We start from the raw sequence: 17,925 nt of genomic DNA on the forward strand, positions 1-17,925 counted from the left end.
CCTCCAACAGCCAAAGAGAGGCCGGCGGCCCTGACGCGCAGGCTCACCGCCGCGGCCGGCGCGCGCGCGGACGCGTCCCCCGCCCCCACCTCGCGGTTCTTCCGCGGTCCGGCCCCGCCCCTTCCCGAAGCCCGCCTCCGGGTCGGCCAGCCCGCCCGCTCGCGCGCACCCGACGCCCCGCCTCCGCGCGTGCTCAATAACTGTCCCCGGAGCCGGCCTGCAAGCTTCCCCCGCCCCTGAGCTGTTTAAATATGCTAATGAGACGGTAGGGACTAGCCAATAGAACGGCGAGGCGATGTATCACGTGGCTCGAGGACGTGTCAGGGGCGGAGCCTCCGCAGCCCCTGCCCGAGTTAAAACCGGAGTGTGAGAGAGAAAAGCGCTTCAGTAGCGAGAGGGGCTGAGAAAGTGGTGACACTGGCGGGGTGCGGAGGGAGTCCCTGAAACTTCTCCCAACAGCCCCAGGGCCAATCTCCCCTCAGCCCACTCCTCTCTTCGCCAGCTCCCAGGTCCCCACTCCCTGTACCGGGGGTGGGGTGGGGAGCCAGGCCCGTCTCCCGCTGGGACACACACAGGGGCCGGGAGCGGGGACGGGACCCCCGAGGCGGGGGGGACGGACCGACAGACAGACGGCTGGGCGCCCGCCCCAGCGGGCAGGCAGGCAGGAGGAGGCGGAGGCGGGGGTACGACGGGGAGGACTGGGTCTGGGGAGTTTCCTCTCAACTATCGGGGGAGAAACTCCCCGCAGCCGGAGGAAAGACCCAGACGGTGTTTTCCTCCCGGGGGCCGCGCTCCCCCGCCCCGCGTAGCGGCGGTCGCCGCCACCGGCGCCTCCACCTCTACCATCTCCTCTTTCTCCACCACCTCGGGCCCCGGTTTCCCCGGCCAGCACTATGCCCATCTTACTGTTCCTGATAGACACGTCTGCCTCTATGAACCAGCGCAGCCATCTGGGCACCACCTACCTGGACACGGCCAAAGGCGCGGTAGAGACCTTCATGAAGGTACCGACTGACCGAGTCCGGGCGGCGACCCCGGCCCGGCGGCCCGCGGGCGGCAGGGTGGGGGAGGGCGGCCAGGGCGGGGGTGTCGGGGACCTGACTGCGGGAGCTGCCGGGCTCGGGGACCCCCTCCCCCACCGCGCGGGCGGGCGGGCGGGCGCTGCAAGCCGGGCTCGGCCGGGGCCCGGGTTCCGGCCCCGGGCGGTGTGTGGGGAGCGATCTGTGTGTTGGGGGCGGCGTGGAGGGGTGGCCGCTGCGTGTGCGGTACTGTGGGGGCGGCGGGGCCGCTGGGCGCCCCTTCTCCGCCTCGTAACCTCGCCTCTGTGCTTCCCTCTCGCCCGCCCTGTTCCTCCTCCCGTCCCGCAGCTCCGTGCCCGGGACCCTGCCAGCAGAGGAGACAGGTATATGCTGGTCACTTTCGAAGAGCCGCCCTATGCTATCAAGGTAACAGCCCTCGCCCTCCCCCTTTCCTCCCTTCCCTTCCCTGTTCCTTCCTCGCTCGCCCTCCCCGCCCCCCTATTCACCCTTCATTATGCTCCCCTCCCCCACCCGCTGCGCTCCCAGCCGCTGAGGTCTCTTCCCTGCGGGCTCCCGCCCCCTCCCCCGCTCGGCAGCGTCCTAGCGCGGCGCGGAGTCGCGGGGCCACCGCCGTCCCCTCCCGGCCCGGCCCGGCGGCGGCGGCGGCGGCGCTGCGATCAACATGGCCGACATTTCCCCTCCGCGGCGTGAGCGGCAGCAATGAACTGTGGGGGATATTTATTCAAGTTAGCCGGAGTGACAGCCGGGCCCGGCCGCGCACAGCCCCGGTTTGCATTAAAGGGGAATCGGCCCCGCCGGCACGGGAGCCAAATACGGGGCTGCTAGGATTGGTCTTGTTAAATTCGTCCTAAGAGGGCCGGTGGGACAGCTGCAGGTTAACTTCCTAAGTCTGGCTCCCGTCTGCTTCCACTAGTACGTTCTCATACCCAAATTTTGGGTATTAGATTAGGTAGTAAATTTGTCAGTGAAGTTATAAAGTATTAAGGTTGTTAACTACCAAAACCTAGAGAGGAAGCAGGTTTATTCCTGGGCCACCTTTGGAGGAGAGTTTCCTCAGCAGTGGTACAGTATTAACACGTTAACCAAGCCAAACCAACCAAAAGTGAAGCTGCTACTTGGTGAATGTCAGATTATAACGGCTGTGTGTACATGGCTTTAAAAAATGAAAAAAAAAAAAAACTTACATTTTTCTTTTCAGGCTGGATGGAAAGAAAACCATGCAACGTTTATGAATGAACTGAAAAACCTTCAGGCTGAAGGACTTACGACTCTTGGCCAATCCCTAAGGACAGCTTTTGATTTATTAAATTTAAATAGATTAGTAACTGGCATAGACAACTATGGGCAGGTAGGTTGAATAATAAGGTGGCAAAATAGTTGATTTTTCATTTTGTGGAAAAACACAGTCCAATCCAAAAACTACATAACATGAAATGCAAGTATAAAACATTCCAGATTAAAATAGAATATGCACATTGTTCAAAGGCAAAACTCTTACCCTACTATATATGTTTTACATCCCTCATTTTTTCCCCCTTTAAAATGCATTTGTATTCAGGATTAGAATCTGAATCTTTTGCTAAAAATTTGACATAAATTGATTTTAATCCCTTGAAAGTTCACTAAAGACCTAAAAGGGAAAGCATCCTACCTCACCATACACAAGTTGTGTGTGCAACTATTGTAGTGACTTACTGACACTAGTTAGTGGTCTTCATTTCTATATTAGTAAAGATGTTAGAGGAAATTAATGTGTTTGTTGCATCAGGTTTTAATGTGATCATGCTGTATAACTATTCTGAAAGGTAAGATTTTCACTGGAATACAGTCACTGGCTGAGAACATTAAGTTTTCTCCTTTTGAAGCATACACAGTTACCTGTTGCAGGAAGAATTCTGGATTAAATTTCAGGCCCAGAGTTTTAATTTAAATTCCAAACCCTTGGCAAAAAAGACTGCTGGAAAATATGAAAGAACTCTTCGTTTCTTAACCCCCCACAGGTCCTTTTATTTCACTTACTTTCATCTATTTGAGGATGAGAGAAGCTTTAAATCAACAACAATTCACTAAGGAATAATGCAAGGTGGTCCATTGTAACATTTTATGATATCTTTGCCCTGGAAATAAGAGATACTGAACAACATATAATGTTACATGTAACAAAGGAATATTATTTACAAGGAGCTCAATTCTTAGGTTGTAGTGAAAAGCACTATTCCTATAATTATATATTGGGTATATGTTGTGTTCTTTTCCCAAGTCCCACAGTCCCTAGTTTTGTGAGTTTCATACATTTCAGGGAAATTCTCTCTGTGACTACAACTTTTATTTGCTTCCTATTGAAGGAAATGAACTTGTTTCTGTTTTAAGAAATTTTAAGCTTCTTAGGGATAACTTCAGTGCTTAAGTATCTTTGGAAATAGCTGAATTTAGTCCTATAACATTTAAAGTATACATTGAAATTCAGAGTGAGCTTACCAAATTGAACTTCCATCGTTTAGGTAAATATGTACTTTCTTACTACATTAATACTTTTATGTTTTTCCCATCTCTGCTGCTTTTATTTTGCAACTTTTAGTAATTTAGGTAGATTTGCAATGAACTTTTTGGTTTGTTTCTGTAAAATAGTAGTGGATTTCTTTCTCTTTTATATTTCTTTGTGATATGTAGCACAACACAGTCTTACTGCTTAAAGTTTTCATCCTTACCTCTGAGTTCAAAGAGATATTTAAAACTTGCCATTATTTGGTTACCTTGATTTGGTTGTCATGCTGTTAGTGTATGGCAGAACTATTAGTTTCCTCTTTTTCTGCATCACATTTCATAAGTGGTCAAGGCATTTGGACACATTCACCTCCTACTACCTAGCACAAATACTTCTTAGATTGCTTCCTTCGAAAAACTGCTTGTCATGGAGAGGCTGAGGACATTTATAATTTAAACCTGTATTTTCGTTTTCCCAGTTGATATCTGCCCCCAGAGAACACTTTAGTTCTTGTCCATAAGGCTTATAAAAACTTTGAGGGAAAGGTGGTCCTGTGCTGTTACCACTTTGACCAAGAGAAAAACCTGGAGATTGGGATGTTTTTGCATGTTAGGATTTATTCAATAACAGGGAGGGATCATGCTTCTCCCTTATTTTGATGAATCAGCAAAGATTGCAAGGCATAATATTAATGCTTATGTCTTGAATTGGCACATTAAAAATGACGCTAGCCTTAAAATGAGCCACTGTTTTCAAATGAAAATGATCATTTGAGTAAAGAGTATTTAATAGGAAGAAAACATTCTTCCAGAAGATTTTTTTCATCATAAAACTATCTGATTTAAACATTTCACGTTTTCTGTTCACAAAAAGGATAAATGATTAGGAATTTTGGATGCCTCAAATATTTAATACTAAATATTGTTCATGTGTTTTTTTCTTTGTAAAAGCACTTTGTATCTGCCTGTTTTCTGTGGAAGACTTTTATTTTGTAACTTCAATGTCTTTACATAAGTATTTCCCCTTTCCTGCTCTATACTAGGATCTGTGGCGTTCACAGTACTACTTGTATGTAATGTTAGTAGTTGAAGGAAATGAGAAAAGATTAGGTGGAAGATAGAACATATATATTTTATAGAATATCTAAAAACTTTAATGTTCTGAATTACTTTCTTAAATGTCTGTGGGTTAATATATATATGTTTGTATATTTATATAGATAACCACCATTCTCCCACATATATGCACATATATGATTTTTCATAACTAATTACAAGACTATTAAACCTGTTGTTAACTTAGTTAACATACCTACAGATAAAACATCTTTGAATTATTAGCTAGGATGCTGTCAGAATTTGCAGGGCATTAGTAAGGTTAAAGTAGCTGAGAAAAAAGAATGGTTCTTAGTGAATGTTTTCCTCAAGCACTTTGGATATTCTACTAACAAATTCCATGCCTATAGATGTTCTTATAAATATTTAATTTTGATAATCAGTACCATTTACTGATATTGCTACAGTAATGGAACGATGTGTAGCCCTTAGTCAATCTTTTCCTTTATAGCAGTACTTCATTAAATTGCATGTAATTGCAGATAAATTTGATACATAATTTTTTCACGTGTGTTCAACAGAGTTTCAAATAACACTGATCCTTTGAGAGCTGCTGAAAGTCTGAACCAGCCTTAATATCTAAAATTAGGAAATGTATAAAATGTGAGAGATCTGATTAAAGTTTTATATGTAGATGTGTTAATTTTCATATTGTTACAGGTCATCCTGTTTTCCATCTATATATATATACATTTTTTTTTTTTGAGACAGAGTTTCTCTCTTGTTGCTGAGACTGGAGTACAGTGGCGTGATCTCGGCTCACCGCAGCCTCCTCCTCCTGGGTTCAAGTCATTCTCATGCTTCAGCCTCCTGAGCAGTTGAGATTAGAGGCTTGAGCCACCATGTCTGGTTAATTTTGAATTTTTAGTGGAGACTGGGTTTCTGGTCAGGTTGGTCTTGAACTCCTGAACTTAGGTGATCCGCCTGCCTTGGCCTCCCAGAGTGCTAGGATTATAGGCGTGAGCCACAGTGCGCAGTCCAATATTTTGAACATTGTCTTTTTTTCGGTAAGTTAGGTTAGTTAAGATTAGCCGATAAATCTTACTCTGGCCTGCAAGTCCATTTTTGTTACTGACCTGACTCCACACCCCTGCTACCTGAAGTATACTAGTACTAATTAAATTGTTCCAGGAGTTAGAATGGCACCTTTCCTACTATGTGCCCTCGGTGAAGACAATCCTTGACAGATATCTTAAAAGGAGATAAAATATGTGCTTAATTTTTTCAGGAGTTTCTGTGGTGAATGTTTACCTCATTGAAAAATGGTGGCTTTCAGACAATGTCAAATTTAAGGATTCTCGGGGAAAAAATTTTTAAAGAATTTTATTTTTGAGCATAAAGGTCTACTTTGTAAACTTAGGAGATAATACAGTTATAGTTCTAATACTACTTTTTTTTCCTTTACCTAAATAGTACCCATTTAATAGATGGTGTGAAATACAGGCTTTGAAGGCTGCCAGGTGAAGTAGTGAGAACTCCATTTCCATTTAGGTGTTTGGTTTCTCTTAGATTATCAACAAATGTATGAATAAGAGTTTGATATTTATTAAGCTATAGACATCTTTTCAAATGAAAGTAAGTTAATTACTATACCTGAAATACTGCTGTGTTGAATATAAACTGGAAACACAATGATGAATGGTATTTTGTAAATTTTTTAATTCCTTTAATTAAAAATTTTTTTAGAATTGTGGTAAGAAACACCTGACAAAATTTACCATCTTAACCATTTTTAAGTGTGCAATTCAGAGTGTTAAGTATATTCATATTGCTGTGTAACCAATATCTAGAACTTTTTTATCTTGCAAAGTTGAAACTGTATGTCGAGTAACTCCCAGTCCCTGGAAACCTCTATTCTAATTTCTGTTTTTATGAATTTGTCTACTCTGGATATCACAGTTAAGTGAAATCGTACAGTATTTGCCTTTTTAGACAGGCTCATTTCACTTATCATAATGTTCTCAACATTCATTTATATTTTAGCATGTCAGGATTTTCATCCTTTTTAAGGCTGAATAATACTCTATTGTATGTACCACATTTTACTTGTCCACATATCCCTTGATAGTCATTTGGTTGCTTCCACTTCTTGGCTGTTGTGAATAATGCTGCAATGAACATGTGTGTGTAAATAACTTTTTGAGATCCTGCTTCTAGTTCTTTTGGATATATACCCTGAAATGAAATTACTGGATCATATTGTAATTCCATTTTAAATTTTTTGAGGAAGTACCATACTGTTTTTCATAGCAGTTGTACCATTTTACATTCCTACCAACAGTGCACAAGGGTTACACTTTCTGTATATCTTCACTAACACAATTTTCTATTTTTCTTTGACATTAGCCATCCTAATGGGTGTGAGGTCGTATCTCACTGTGGTTTTTATTTACATTTCCCTAATTATTTATGTTAAACATCAACATACGCTTGTTGGCCATTTGTACACCGTCTTTGAAGACAAGTCCTTTGCCCATTTTAAAATTGTTTTTTGTTGTTGAGTTTTAGGATTTCTTTATATTTTCTGGATATTAATCCCGTATCAGATATATGATTTGCAAATATTTTCTCCCATTATGTAGTTTGCTTTTTCAGTCTGTTGTTTCTTCAATACACAAAGTTTTTAATTTTTATATGGTCCAATTTATGTATTTTTACTTTTATTGCCTGTGTACCTTTGGTGTCTTCCACAAAATCATTGCTAAACCCAATGTCACTGAAGCTTTTCTCCTGTGTTTTCTTTTAAGAGTTTTATAGCTTTAGATCTTCTGTTTAGGTCTTTAATCTATTTTGAATTAATTTTTGTATATGATATAAGGTAAGGGTCCAACTTCATTCTTTTGCATGTGGATATCCGGTCTCCACTACCATATGTTGAAGAGACTGCCCTTTCCCCGTTGAATGGTCTCTGCAAATCCCTGAACTTTTGAACCTCAATAATTATTGTTGGTGGAGAGGGCACTCTCCTGTCAAACTTGCTTAAATGTTTTTTCCCCATCTTTATTGTGTAAAAGAAGAGCAATGGCTGGAAATGTGAGAATTGGAATCCCAATCTTGGCCTTGCCATTGAATTATTATGTAACATTGAGCATTCACATTACTATTTTGAGCCTCTGCTGCTTCTTATTCCAAGTTGGCAATAATGAAGCCATTGTACCTTTAATATAGAATTGATAAGAGATTTAAATGGGATGATATATTTAAAATGTACTTTAAAAATTAGGATGTGCTCACTAGACAAAAGCATCCTTTTCCCCTAAAAGGTTAGTATATTTACCTCTAGTTTCCTATTTTTTTAGCTTTAAATTTGAAATTAAAATTATAAAAATCTTTAAAGCTGATTATTACTTGCTTTAAAAATCTGTTAGTGTCATGAAGTGTATATTTTGACTTGAGCTTTGTATTATATCCCAGAAAAGCAGCTGTGAAAGAAAAGTAATTTAACTTGGCCAAAGTTGTCTCAGTGGCATTTAATAAGCATAGGATGGTGTTTTTAAAGAAGTGTTAAATGAAAACAATTTAAATGATTTAGCAGATAAGTCAGAAAGTTACTCTTTTGCAAGAATACTTATGTGAAAAAAGCACATGCTTTAGGATTCTTTCAAATAGGGAGCTCCCCCTAGTGCGTTTTAGATGAGATTTACACAAGTTTGATTTGCAGGGAAGCTTTTAGGAGCACATCTGTTGGGTAAATCAAGGGATATTTTAATAAGATTTAACAGCTCAAAGTAGTACAAAATGAATATGATTTATTTCCTATAGAGCATTAATTTAATGGTGCTATAATTTAAATGGAAAGGAATATCCCCAAACCCAGATTTTATTTTCTTTCAAAACATTTGCTACAATATTTCTTCAGAATTTTATACTCTAAATCTGTTTTGTAAAAGAAAGAATTCTCCAGTCATGAACTAAAAAAAAAAAAAAAAAAAAGAAAAGAAAAGAAAAGAAAAATGAACTATCCTAAGGACGTTACTGCCTTCTTTTTTTTTTTTTGAGGTGGAGTTTCACTCCTGTTGCCCAGGCTGGACGGCAATGGTGTAATCTTGGCTCGCTGCAACCTCTGCCTCCCAGGTTCAAGCAATTCTCCTGTTTCAGCCTCCTAAGTAGCTGGGATTACAGGCTCCCGCCACCACCCCCAGCTTATTTTTATGTATTTTTAGCAGAGACGGGGTTTCGCCATGTTGGCCAAGCTGGTTTCAAACTCCTGAAATCAGGTGATCCACCCACCTCAACCTCCCAAAGGGCTGGGATTTACAGGCGTGAGCCAGCGTGCCTGGCCATTGTTGCATTCTTAATTAGAAATTGTTTGAAACAAATCTTAAATGCAAAAGTCAAAAATAGGTCGGGTGTCATGGTTCACGCCTGTAATCCCAGCACTTTGGGAGGCTAAGGCAAATGGATCACTTGAAGTCAGGAGTTTGAGACCAGCCTAGACAATGTGGTGAGACCCTGTCTCTACTGGAAAAAAAAAAAAAAAATTAGCTGGGTGTGGTAGCATGTACCGGTAGTCCTAGCTACTCAGGACTTTCCTGGTTGGAGAATTGCTTGAACCCCAGAGGTGGAGATTGCAGTGAGCTGAGATGGTGCCACTGCACTCCAGCTTGGGCGATAGGCTGTCTCAAAACAAAAAAAACAAACAAAAAAACCAAATAATAGATTCTACTTCTCCTTTAAAGAGCGTTTTACTTTCTTTAGATATAGGACAATGTCGATAATTATGTATTGTATACAGCTGGAAATTAAAAGCTCAGGAACAAATCTAATATTTGACAGAACTGAACTTATGTATTTTGAATTAAGGTCATTTGTGGTCAAAATTAGTTAAAAGGATTATTTAGTCTTGTTTAGTCATGTTCATGTCATAAATTTCTCCAAAGAGATTATATAATATTTTATAATTTGAAATGTTTCTCAAATATATAAAATGATTTTTGACTATAATAACTTTGACTCAGATTTATACTCTACAATTAGTCTTGGTGGACTTTTCTTGTTTTTTGGGGCTTTTTAATTTAAAAAAATTTTAGATACAAAGTCTCTCTCTGTTACCCAGGCTGGTCTTGAACTCCTGGGCTCAAGCAGTCTTCCCACTATAGCCTTTGGAGGAGCTGGGACTGCAGGCTCTTGCCATTGTACTCAGCTTAAAAAAGTGATTCCCTCATATGAACTTTATATTTGTTTAGTCTTACTGTTAGTCTGTAAAAGTTTGCCATGATTGCCAGACTTGAAACAAAATAGTAATTTTTAAAAGAATTTTGTTTTGGTTTGTATTTTCTGATCTTTCTCTAACATTTTTACTGAGATAAAATTTAAATACACAAATCTGAAGTGTGAAGCTTAGTGAATTTTAAAATACACACTCTTAAAAAAATTAAACATTTGCATCTACTGACAAGTTTTAATTATTGTCAGTAGTTTTATTATGATTATTTTCATAGGGCTTTAGAATGGAAATTATTTTAGAAGTTTACTCAATTTTCCTCATTTTGTAGGTAAAGGCCTAGAAAGGTTAAGAGGCTTAATTTCTACACATTTATGAAATATTTTAAAAAATTGTAATTGGTCATAGAACAGTTATGCAGATTTTATTAAGGATTTGTATATTATTTAATAACATTTTATTTAAATGTATAACCAGTGGATCTGATTTGCTTTCTTCAGTTTTGTCTATAGTTCTATAATGCAGTATGATTTCTTTCAGTTCTTGTTTGAAAGTTACGCTTTTCATTTTGTCTCTGTTACATTTAGTCTTTCTTGTAACATTCTATCTAAATACTATTACAAAATTAACTTTAGTTGGATTCTTTCCTCCCTTTGTTTGGCAGAAAGTAAATGAATTTAGGGCAGCCGTCCCCAGCCTTTTTGGCACCAGGCTGGTTTTGTGGAAGACAGTTTTTTGATGGATTGATAGAGGTGGTTGGGATGGTTTCAGATGAAACTTTTCCACCTCGGGTCATCAGGCATTAGAGTCTCATAGGAGCACATAACCTAGACTTGCATGCACAGTTCACAGTAGGGTTTGTGCTTCTATAAGAATCTGATGCTGTTGCTGATCTAACAGGAGGCAGAGCCCAAACAGTAATGCTCACTTGCCCACTGCTCACCTGCTCTGCTGGCCATTCCTAATAGGGTCCGGGGGTTGGGGACCCCGATCTAGGGGATAAACCAGGGAAGACTTCTTAGTGGCATCTGAAGAATAAAAGTTTACTGAGAACCCAGAACCATTTGCAGGTTAGGAGACAATGCAGAGTGAAGATCATGATCAATGGCCAGATGCGGTGGCTCATGCCTAGTAAACCCAGCACTTTGGGAGGTTGAGGCAGGTGGATCACCTGAGGTCAGATGTTCGAGACCAGCCTGGCCAACGTGGTGAAACACTGTCTCTACTAAAAATACAAAAATTAGCAAGGCATGGTGGCGGGTGACTGTAATTCCAGCTACAGGCGCCCTCAGGAAGCTGAGGCAGGAGAATCGCTTGAACCCAGGAGGTGAAGGTTGCAGTGAGCTGAGATTGTGCCATTGCACTCCAGCCTGGGCGACAAGAACGAAACTCCATCTCAAAAAAAAAAAAAAAAAAAATCATGGTCAAAAACATAGGAGGGGCTGTCCCTGTGGCTCACACCTGTAATCTCAGCACTTTGGAAGGTTGAGGAGGGAGGATCACTAGAGGCCAGGGGTTCAAGACCAGCCTGGCCAACATAGTGAAACCCCATCTCTACCCAAAACAAAAATTAGCCAGGCATGGTGGTGCATTCCTGCAATCCGAGCTACTCAGGTGGCTGAGGCAGGAGAGTTGCTTGAACCTAGGAGGTGGAGGTTGCTGTGAGCCAAGATTGTGCCACTGCACTCCAGCCTGGGTGACAGAGTGGGACTCTGTCTCAAAAATAATAACAAAAGCGGGGGGGAGACCTGGGGACATAAGGGATAGTTGACAGGATTTTATACTGTAATTAAGGCCTAGATTCTAATAATATACATATGTATTTAATGGCACTTTTTGATTTTGTGCTTCTTAGTAAGTTTCTGATGTGTAGCTAGTTAATATAGGGCTATTAACCTTGTTCATTAGTCGATTTTTCCAATGTTGTATGCCAACCAGTATTAGGGTTACATTTATAACTTTTTGCCTGGAGATTTTTTTAATGAATTAACTACCATATTTTCATTTAACTTTAGGTAGTTTTGAAAATTTCTAAGCATTATGTCTTAAGATTCAGAAAAATAAGACCAGATCCACTTACGAATTTCCATTCCATTCATGACCTGACAAGTCATATAACCTCTCAGCCTCACTTTCCCCACTAGACAAATAGAATGAAAAGACCTATCTTGCGGAATTGTGATAAAGATTAAGGGATGTACAACATAATTTATTGTAACACAACCTATTAATCATTTTTATGAATTTTCTCTTATTTGAATTTTAAAAATTGAAATTATGGGGTACTAGAGGTTTTTTAAATGTTGGTTTTTTCAGAACAAGGAGCATGGTGATATGGAAAGAACTGCTGTATTAGAACTGATTGTTCCTGGTTCTGTCACTCACTAGCTTGTATTGTATTGAAAAGTCCCTTAATCTCTCTGAGCATCAAGTTTCTCATCAATAGAATTGTGATTATACCAACCCTTAAATTTTGTGAGGATTCGAAGTAATATTTGTTAATCATCTCGCAAAAGTGCCTGCGAGGCACATGGTAGGAGCTCATTTATGATGATGATCATCATCTCCAATATTATGGTAAACACTTAACAGGATAAAAGCTTTTTAGTCTGAAATTTTTGACAAAAACAGAATTAAGGTTGTTCCATAACCCATCATATAGTCATTTATTGCTTAACAATGGTGATATGTTCTGAGAACTGCACCATTAGGCATATCTGTTGTGGGAACATCATAGAGTATACTTACAGAAACCTAGATGGGATAGACGACTATACACCTAGGCTATATGGTGTATGACCCATTTCTCCTAGGCTATACATCTACCCGTATAGCATGTAACTGTACTGATTTCTGTAGGCAGTTTTTAACACTTGTAAGCATTCATGTCTCTGAACAGATATAAACATTGACAAATACAGTAGAAATATGGTATGAAAGATTAAAAAATGGTATACCTAGATAGGGCACTTACCATGAACGTAGCTTGCACACTGGCAGTTGCTCTGGGTGGGTGAGTGAGTTCGTGGTGAGTGAAGTGAAGGCCTGGGACGTACACTGCTGTAGACTTACTGTATACTTAGGCTACACTAAATTTATTAAGGAAAATTTTCTCCCTGCAATAATTAATTAACCTTAGCTTACTATAACTTTATAAACTTTTAAAGTTTTAAAACTTTTTAACCCTTTTTAGTAAGAGTTAAGATACAAACACAGCTGTAAAAAATATTTATATTCTTCTTCTGTGTTTTTCTATTTTTTAAATTTTTATTTAAAAAAAAACTTTTTTTTTTTTTTTTTTTTGAGACAGAGTCTCGCTCTGTCACCCAGGCTGCAGGGCAGTGGTGCAATCTCTGTTCACTGCAAGCTCCGCCTCCTGGGTTCAGGCCAATCTCTCACCTCAGCCTCCTGAGTAGCTGGGACTATAGGCGCCCACCACCACACCCGGCTAGTTTTGTTTTTTTTTTTTTCTATTTTTAGTAGAGACGAGTTTCACCATGTTAGCCAGGATGGCCTTGATCTCCTGACCTCATGATCCACCTGCCTCCGCCTCCCAAAGTGCTAGGATTACAGGCGTGAGCCACCGCACCCGACCTTTGTTAAAAACTAAGTCTCACTCATTATCCTAGGCTCACACAGGGTCAGGATCATTAAGATGTCAGGAGGTGATAGGAATTTTTCAGCTGTGTTATAATCCTACAGGACCACTGTCATGCATGTGGTGGTCTGTCATTGACCAAAACATTATGTGGTGTGTTACTGTACATCCATCATGAGAAGACTTAAGTAGCTATCCAGTTTTTCTAGCTAAAGTAATTTTCAGAGCAAGAAAGGTTTTAAACTTCTTTAAGAAAATTTAGAGTTTATTTCTAGGACTTTGTATATTTTAGAATTCACATTGGTGATGGTTGGGATGGGGGTGTAGGGAGGTGCTCTTCTGCAGAAGAAATGTCAAGTGTAAAATGTATAATTCATTTTATTTGTTGTGTACATTTATGTAGGAAAAAACATAATAGGATAGGCCTAGGAAGGATTTTTTTGTATGAAGATTTTTTTTTAAAGGGCATATATGATTGGAAATTTGATTATTGGTATATGGAGAGATAATTGTACATGAAAAGTACTATAACTTAAAAAATCTCACAGTTAAGAGGATTAGTTGTAACCAACAGACAAATTTATGTCAGTCTAGTGATTAGTCCTATCAAAAATTGTTCGAGCCTTTACATACCTGTTTTTATTGCCTGTTTTATCTGTGACATTTTGACATCTTCCTTCTATTAGTTTTGCCCAAATGAGGTGTGGGACTCCTAGTGAAGGTCCTTGGAAGGATTATATTTTCTATAAAACTTTATTATGGACATGAAAACAGTTCTGAATATGTGAGAAAAAGTAATTGTAGTACTATTAGGTGATGCAATTTGTAACTAGGAAATGACAGGATTGATGCTGGTGTGTTAGAGTAAAACTTTCACTTTGTCTTAAAGTGAGTGAACCTTGTTACATGCTAGGAAACAACAACAGTCTTATGGTTATTCTGGGGTTTCAACACTGGAAACATCTAATAGCAGAATTATTCTGAAATAATTGAAAATCTCTTTTAAATAAGGAATTGAAGATAGTTGAATATGTAGTGTGAAAGGTTAGGCTGCAAGTGACGGTGATGTTGCAAGATAATGACAAGGTACATTACTTTTGGATTATCAGGAATTAGCAAAATGATGTCTTGGTGTCCTCTGGTAATTTCTGAGTTGTGAACTATCTTGCTCATTTACATACTTTGGCAGATAATGAAATAATGAATGTAAAATTTTGAATTTTGTGCAATCACATTTCTTAAACCAGTAAGTTAGAAAGGAAAACCAAGAGATTGCATCCACAAAATCAGGCCTAAATAGGTAGTAGAAAGAATAGAAGGTCTTTATTCTAAATTTTATTGTTAATTCAGAATGGGTAGTATCTAATCACAAATGAGATTATAGTGAATAGAAATCTTAATGTAACAAATGATTATCTTGCCATGTTCTTAAAGTTTCCATTTTAATGAGCTATAGTAACATTCTAAAACATGTAGCAATCTGTGCAGTCATCCATATGTGACATCTGCTGCTTCATGAAGTGCATTTCTAAGGTAAAACTATTGGTGGATTTGTATGTATAGTTAGGAAGGCTTATAAAACATTTTTAAATGATAAGCACAAGTATTATGTAGTACGATTTTTTTGTTTCCTGAAAATGTTATCTGCTTTGAAAATTTTAAATCTACAAACACATGGGAAGGTGTTTAGCACAAGCATCAATACATGTTTCAGTCAGAATCTAGCAAGAATGGATTCTTAAAAACTTTTACTCACGTACATATACTTGTGTATTGGATTTAGAGAAATTTGTTTCCTCCTAAAAAATCTTAGCGAAGTTGGGTTAGTACCATTTCTTTCCTTGAAAACAAAAAATCCACGTTTTTTACAAACCAGGGCTCCTTAAAACTAATTTCACATTATGTCTTTTTTTTTGTTATTATTATTTTTGAGACACAGTCTCGCTCTATCGCCCAGGCTAGAGTGCAGTGGCATGATCTTGGCTCACTGTAATCTCTGCCTTTCAGGTTCAAACAATTCTTGTGCCTCAGCCTTCCCAGTAGCTGGGATTACAGGCAAGTGCTACCACACCTGACTAATTTTTGTGTTTTTAGTAGAGACAAAGTTTCAGCATGTTGGCCAGGCTGATCTGGAACTCCTGACCTCAAGTGATCCTCCTGCCTCAGCCTCCCAAAGTTTTGGATTACAGATTTGAACCATCACACCCGGCCTCATCTTACGCCTTACCGATTATTTTCAGATTGGCCTTCAGCCATAGCATATGGGAAACAATATACTGTCAGAGTTTTCCAAGTGCTTATCATGAATTTTTTTTTTCCTTTTTAAAATTTAATGCTTTATTGCTAACTTCTGATCTGAAACATTTATTAGGCAGTTCTTCATTTTCAGTTGTAGTCTTTTAAGATATTTGTGTAGAAGGCTGTCATAGAATGCCATCTTCTTTTGTAGGACAGTTGTGTGTGGAAATTGATTTTTTATTTTTTTTTTGAGACCATATTTGTAGTGTGGTGTTTAGAAGGAAGTAACCAGAATGGTTTTCATCTGCTTCTTTGCCCTGCATTCAAGGTCTGCTTGTGATAGTGTTTAAAATTGAATTCAGTGCTGAGTTCAAGATGGGATTTAACCAGACTTTCACAAAGGTGGTATCTGTAGATTTTGTGGCAATCAACAACCCAAGGGGGTGATTAATCATGAGAGACTAGACAGATTTCTTTTAGGTCAAATAAAATTGTACCATTATTGCTGTATAACTCCATTCACCTTTCTTTTGAAAATACGTTTACATCTTGGCTTTTATGTATACATTTGTTTTTTAAAAAACATATTTCTAACATGTTTTTTATTACATGCTTCATTAGAACAAAATTTTCCCAAGTTGTTATTACCCAGTTCATCCTGAAATCTTGGCCTCAAGCAGTCCTCCCACCTCGGCCTCCCAAAGTGCTAGGATTACAGGTGTGAGCCACTGTGCCTGGCCCCAGTTCATGTAATGTATGTGTTAGATTCTTATAATATTACTATTTATTAAGTAAAGTTGTATTTCTGATAGCTTAATTACTCCTTATATGCCAGCATAAACACTATTTGCCTGGCACTACTTTTTAGGTATTCCCCAGAGCAGTTTGTTAATTTTATTCAAACTTGAGATTCCAGTTCAAGTATAAAACTCAAATTCTGCCAAATTATTAGTATTTTAGATATAGTGAGTTTATGTTATTATCTTTTGCAGTTATACTTAGTCCTATCAATTATTGAATTTCCCTAATGTTAATTTTTTTTTTACAAAGTCAAACTTTAGTAATTCTGCAGTTCAGTTCTTATGGTGACTTATGATTTCTTATATTATTACTCTTCAGTCTATTATTAGATCAAATTCCAGGATGGAGTTCCTTAGTCATTACATTGAAACAAATGTATGGAATTCCCCCCTGCTTTTGTTCAAGTAGTAGTATTCCATCTGTTTTTAATGCTGTTGTATTTTTAACATAAGGAATTATGTGGTTGAATAAAGGAATTGTATTGGAACACACTCGTGTAACGGAGTTACTTGAAACTAAAAATATATTTCTTATACTGTGGAATTCTAACATGTTTTGCTGTAACTGTAGACCTTAATGTATTCTGTTACCAGATTTTAATATACTAGCAGGTTTTATTTTAGAATACTAAACACTTTAATTTTGAAGAGTATTTGTTTGGAACGTATAATAAATGCACATGGTTAGAAAAAGTTGAAGTATTATAAGAAGTCACACAATTGTTTACTTCTTTTCTATGGAGGCAACCATTGCTAACCAGTTTCTAATGTATCCTTCAGAGATCTTTTTTATGTGGTCAAAGGTATTATTTTACAAGCGTTAATGTCTTAAGATGAATATTTTAGAGTTTGACATCAAAAGACTCATTTATACTACACTACTTGAGATTTTAACAATAAAAGTAATAATCTTACTGAAATCTAAAACAAACATAAAATTTGTAATTCTGGCCTTGGAATATTGATTTAATTAAATGTAAGCCCGTCAGGCCTTTATTGACTTAAGTAATTTTATTTTGTTTGTAGTATGTTATTACCCAGTTGGTGTGTTTATCACCATAATTTAATGAACCTCTTCCACCTTTAAAAAAATTAACAGTATTAATGACAATGAATTACTGACTTGACAGACATGATTAGCACATCAGAAGATTTTATGACCTGTTAAAGGGTATGGTAACATTCCTATGCCCCTCCTCCACTACATTTTTCAGTTTCTTAGGTAAGTGAAAATAATTCTTTTCTTGAGATCAGATTAGTTTATATTTGGAGGAAATTACCTTTTTTAAATATTTTCAAAAATTTTTTTCAAGATAATTTGTAACATTTCAAAAGCATTTTCTTTCAAAAATAACATAGGTTCTAGTAGATAATATCTGTTTATGTTAATTATATTCTTTAAATTTTCTTATTGAGATTTTTATGCTTTAACTGAGTAATTTAACACCATGGTAATTGGTTGTTGAGGGAACTGTAATAGGAAAT

The 17,925-nt window shown here is 38.4% G+C and overlaps 1 protein-coding gene across 4 annotated transcripts in view; it reads left to right on the forward strand.

Annotated features, from left to right (window-relative positions):
• Nucleotides 1-84: 84 nt before the first annotated feature.
• INTS6 (integrator complex subunit 6) overlaps nt 85-17,925 on the forward strand; it is a 110,646-nt gene continuing 92,805 nt past the window's right edge. For all 4 annotated transcript variants that reach the window (XR_004429054.1, XM_033177652.1, XM_033177651.1 and 1 more), the window contains exons 1-3: nt 85-1,004; nt 1,368-1,445; nt 2,239-2,388. Coding sequence is in view for 3 of the 4 variants with exons in the window: in XM_033177652.1 (XP_033033543.1) it covers nt 894-1,004; nt 1,368-1,445; nt 2,239-2,388 (339 nt within the window). In the remaining variant the exon portion in view is untranslated. The remainder of the gene's footprint in view (nt 1,005-1,367; nt 1,446-2,238; nt 2,389-17,925) is intronic.

This window comes from Trachypithecus francoisi, unplaced genomic scaffold (genome assembly GCF_009764315.1).
Source record: "Trachypithecus francoisi isolate TF-2019V2 unplaced genomic scaffold, Tfra_2.0 Lachesis_group18, whole genome shotgun sequence".
In the NCBI taxonomy this organism is placed as follows: Eukaryota; Metazoa; Chordata; class Mammalia; order Primates; family Cercopithecidae; genus Trachypithecus; species Trachypithecus francoisi.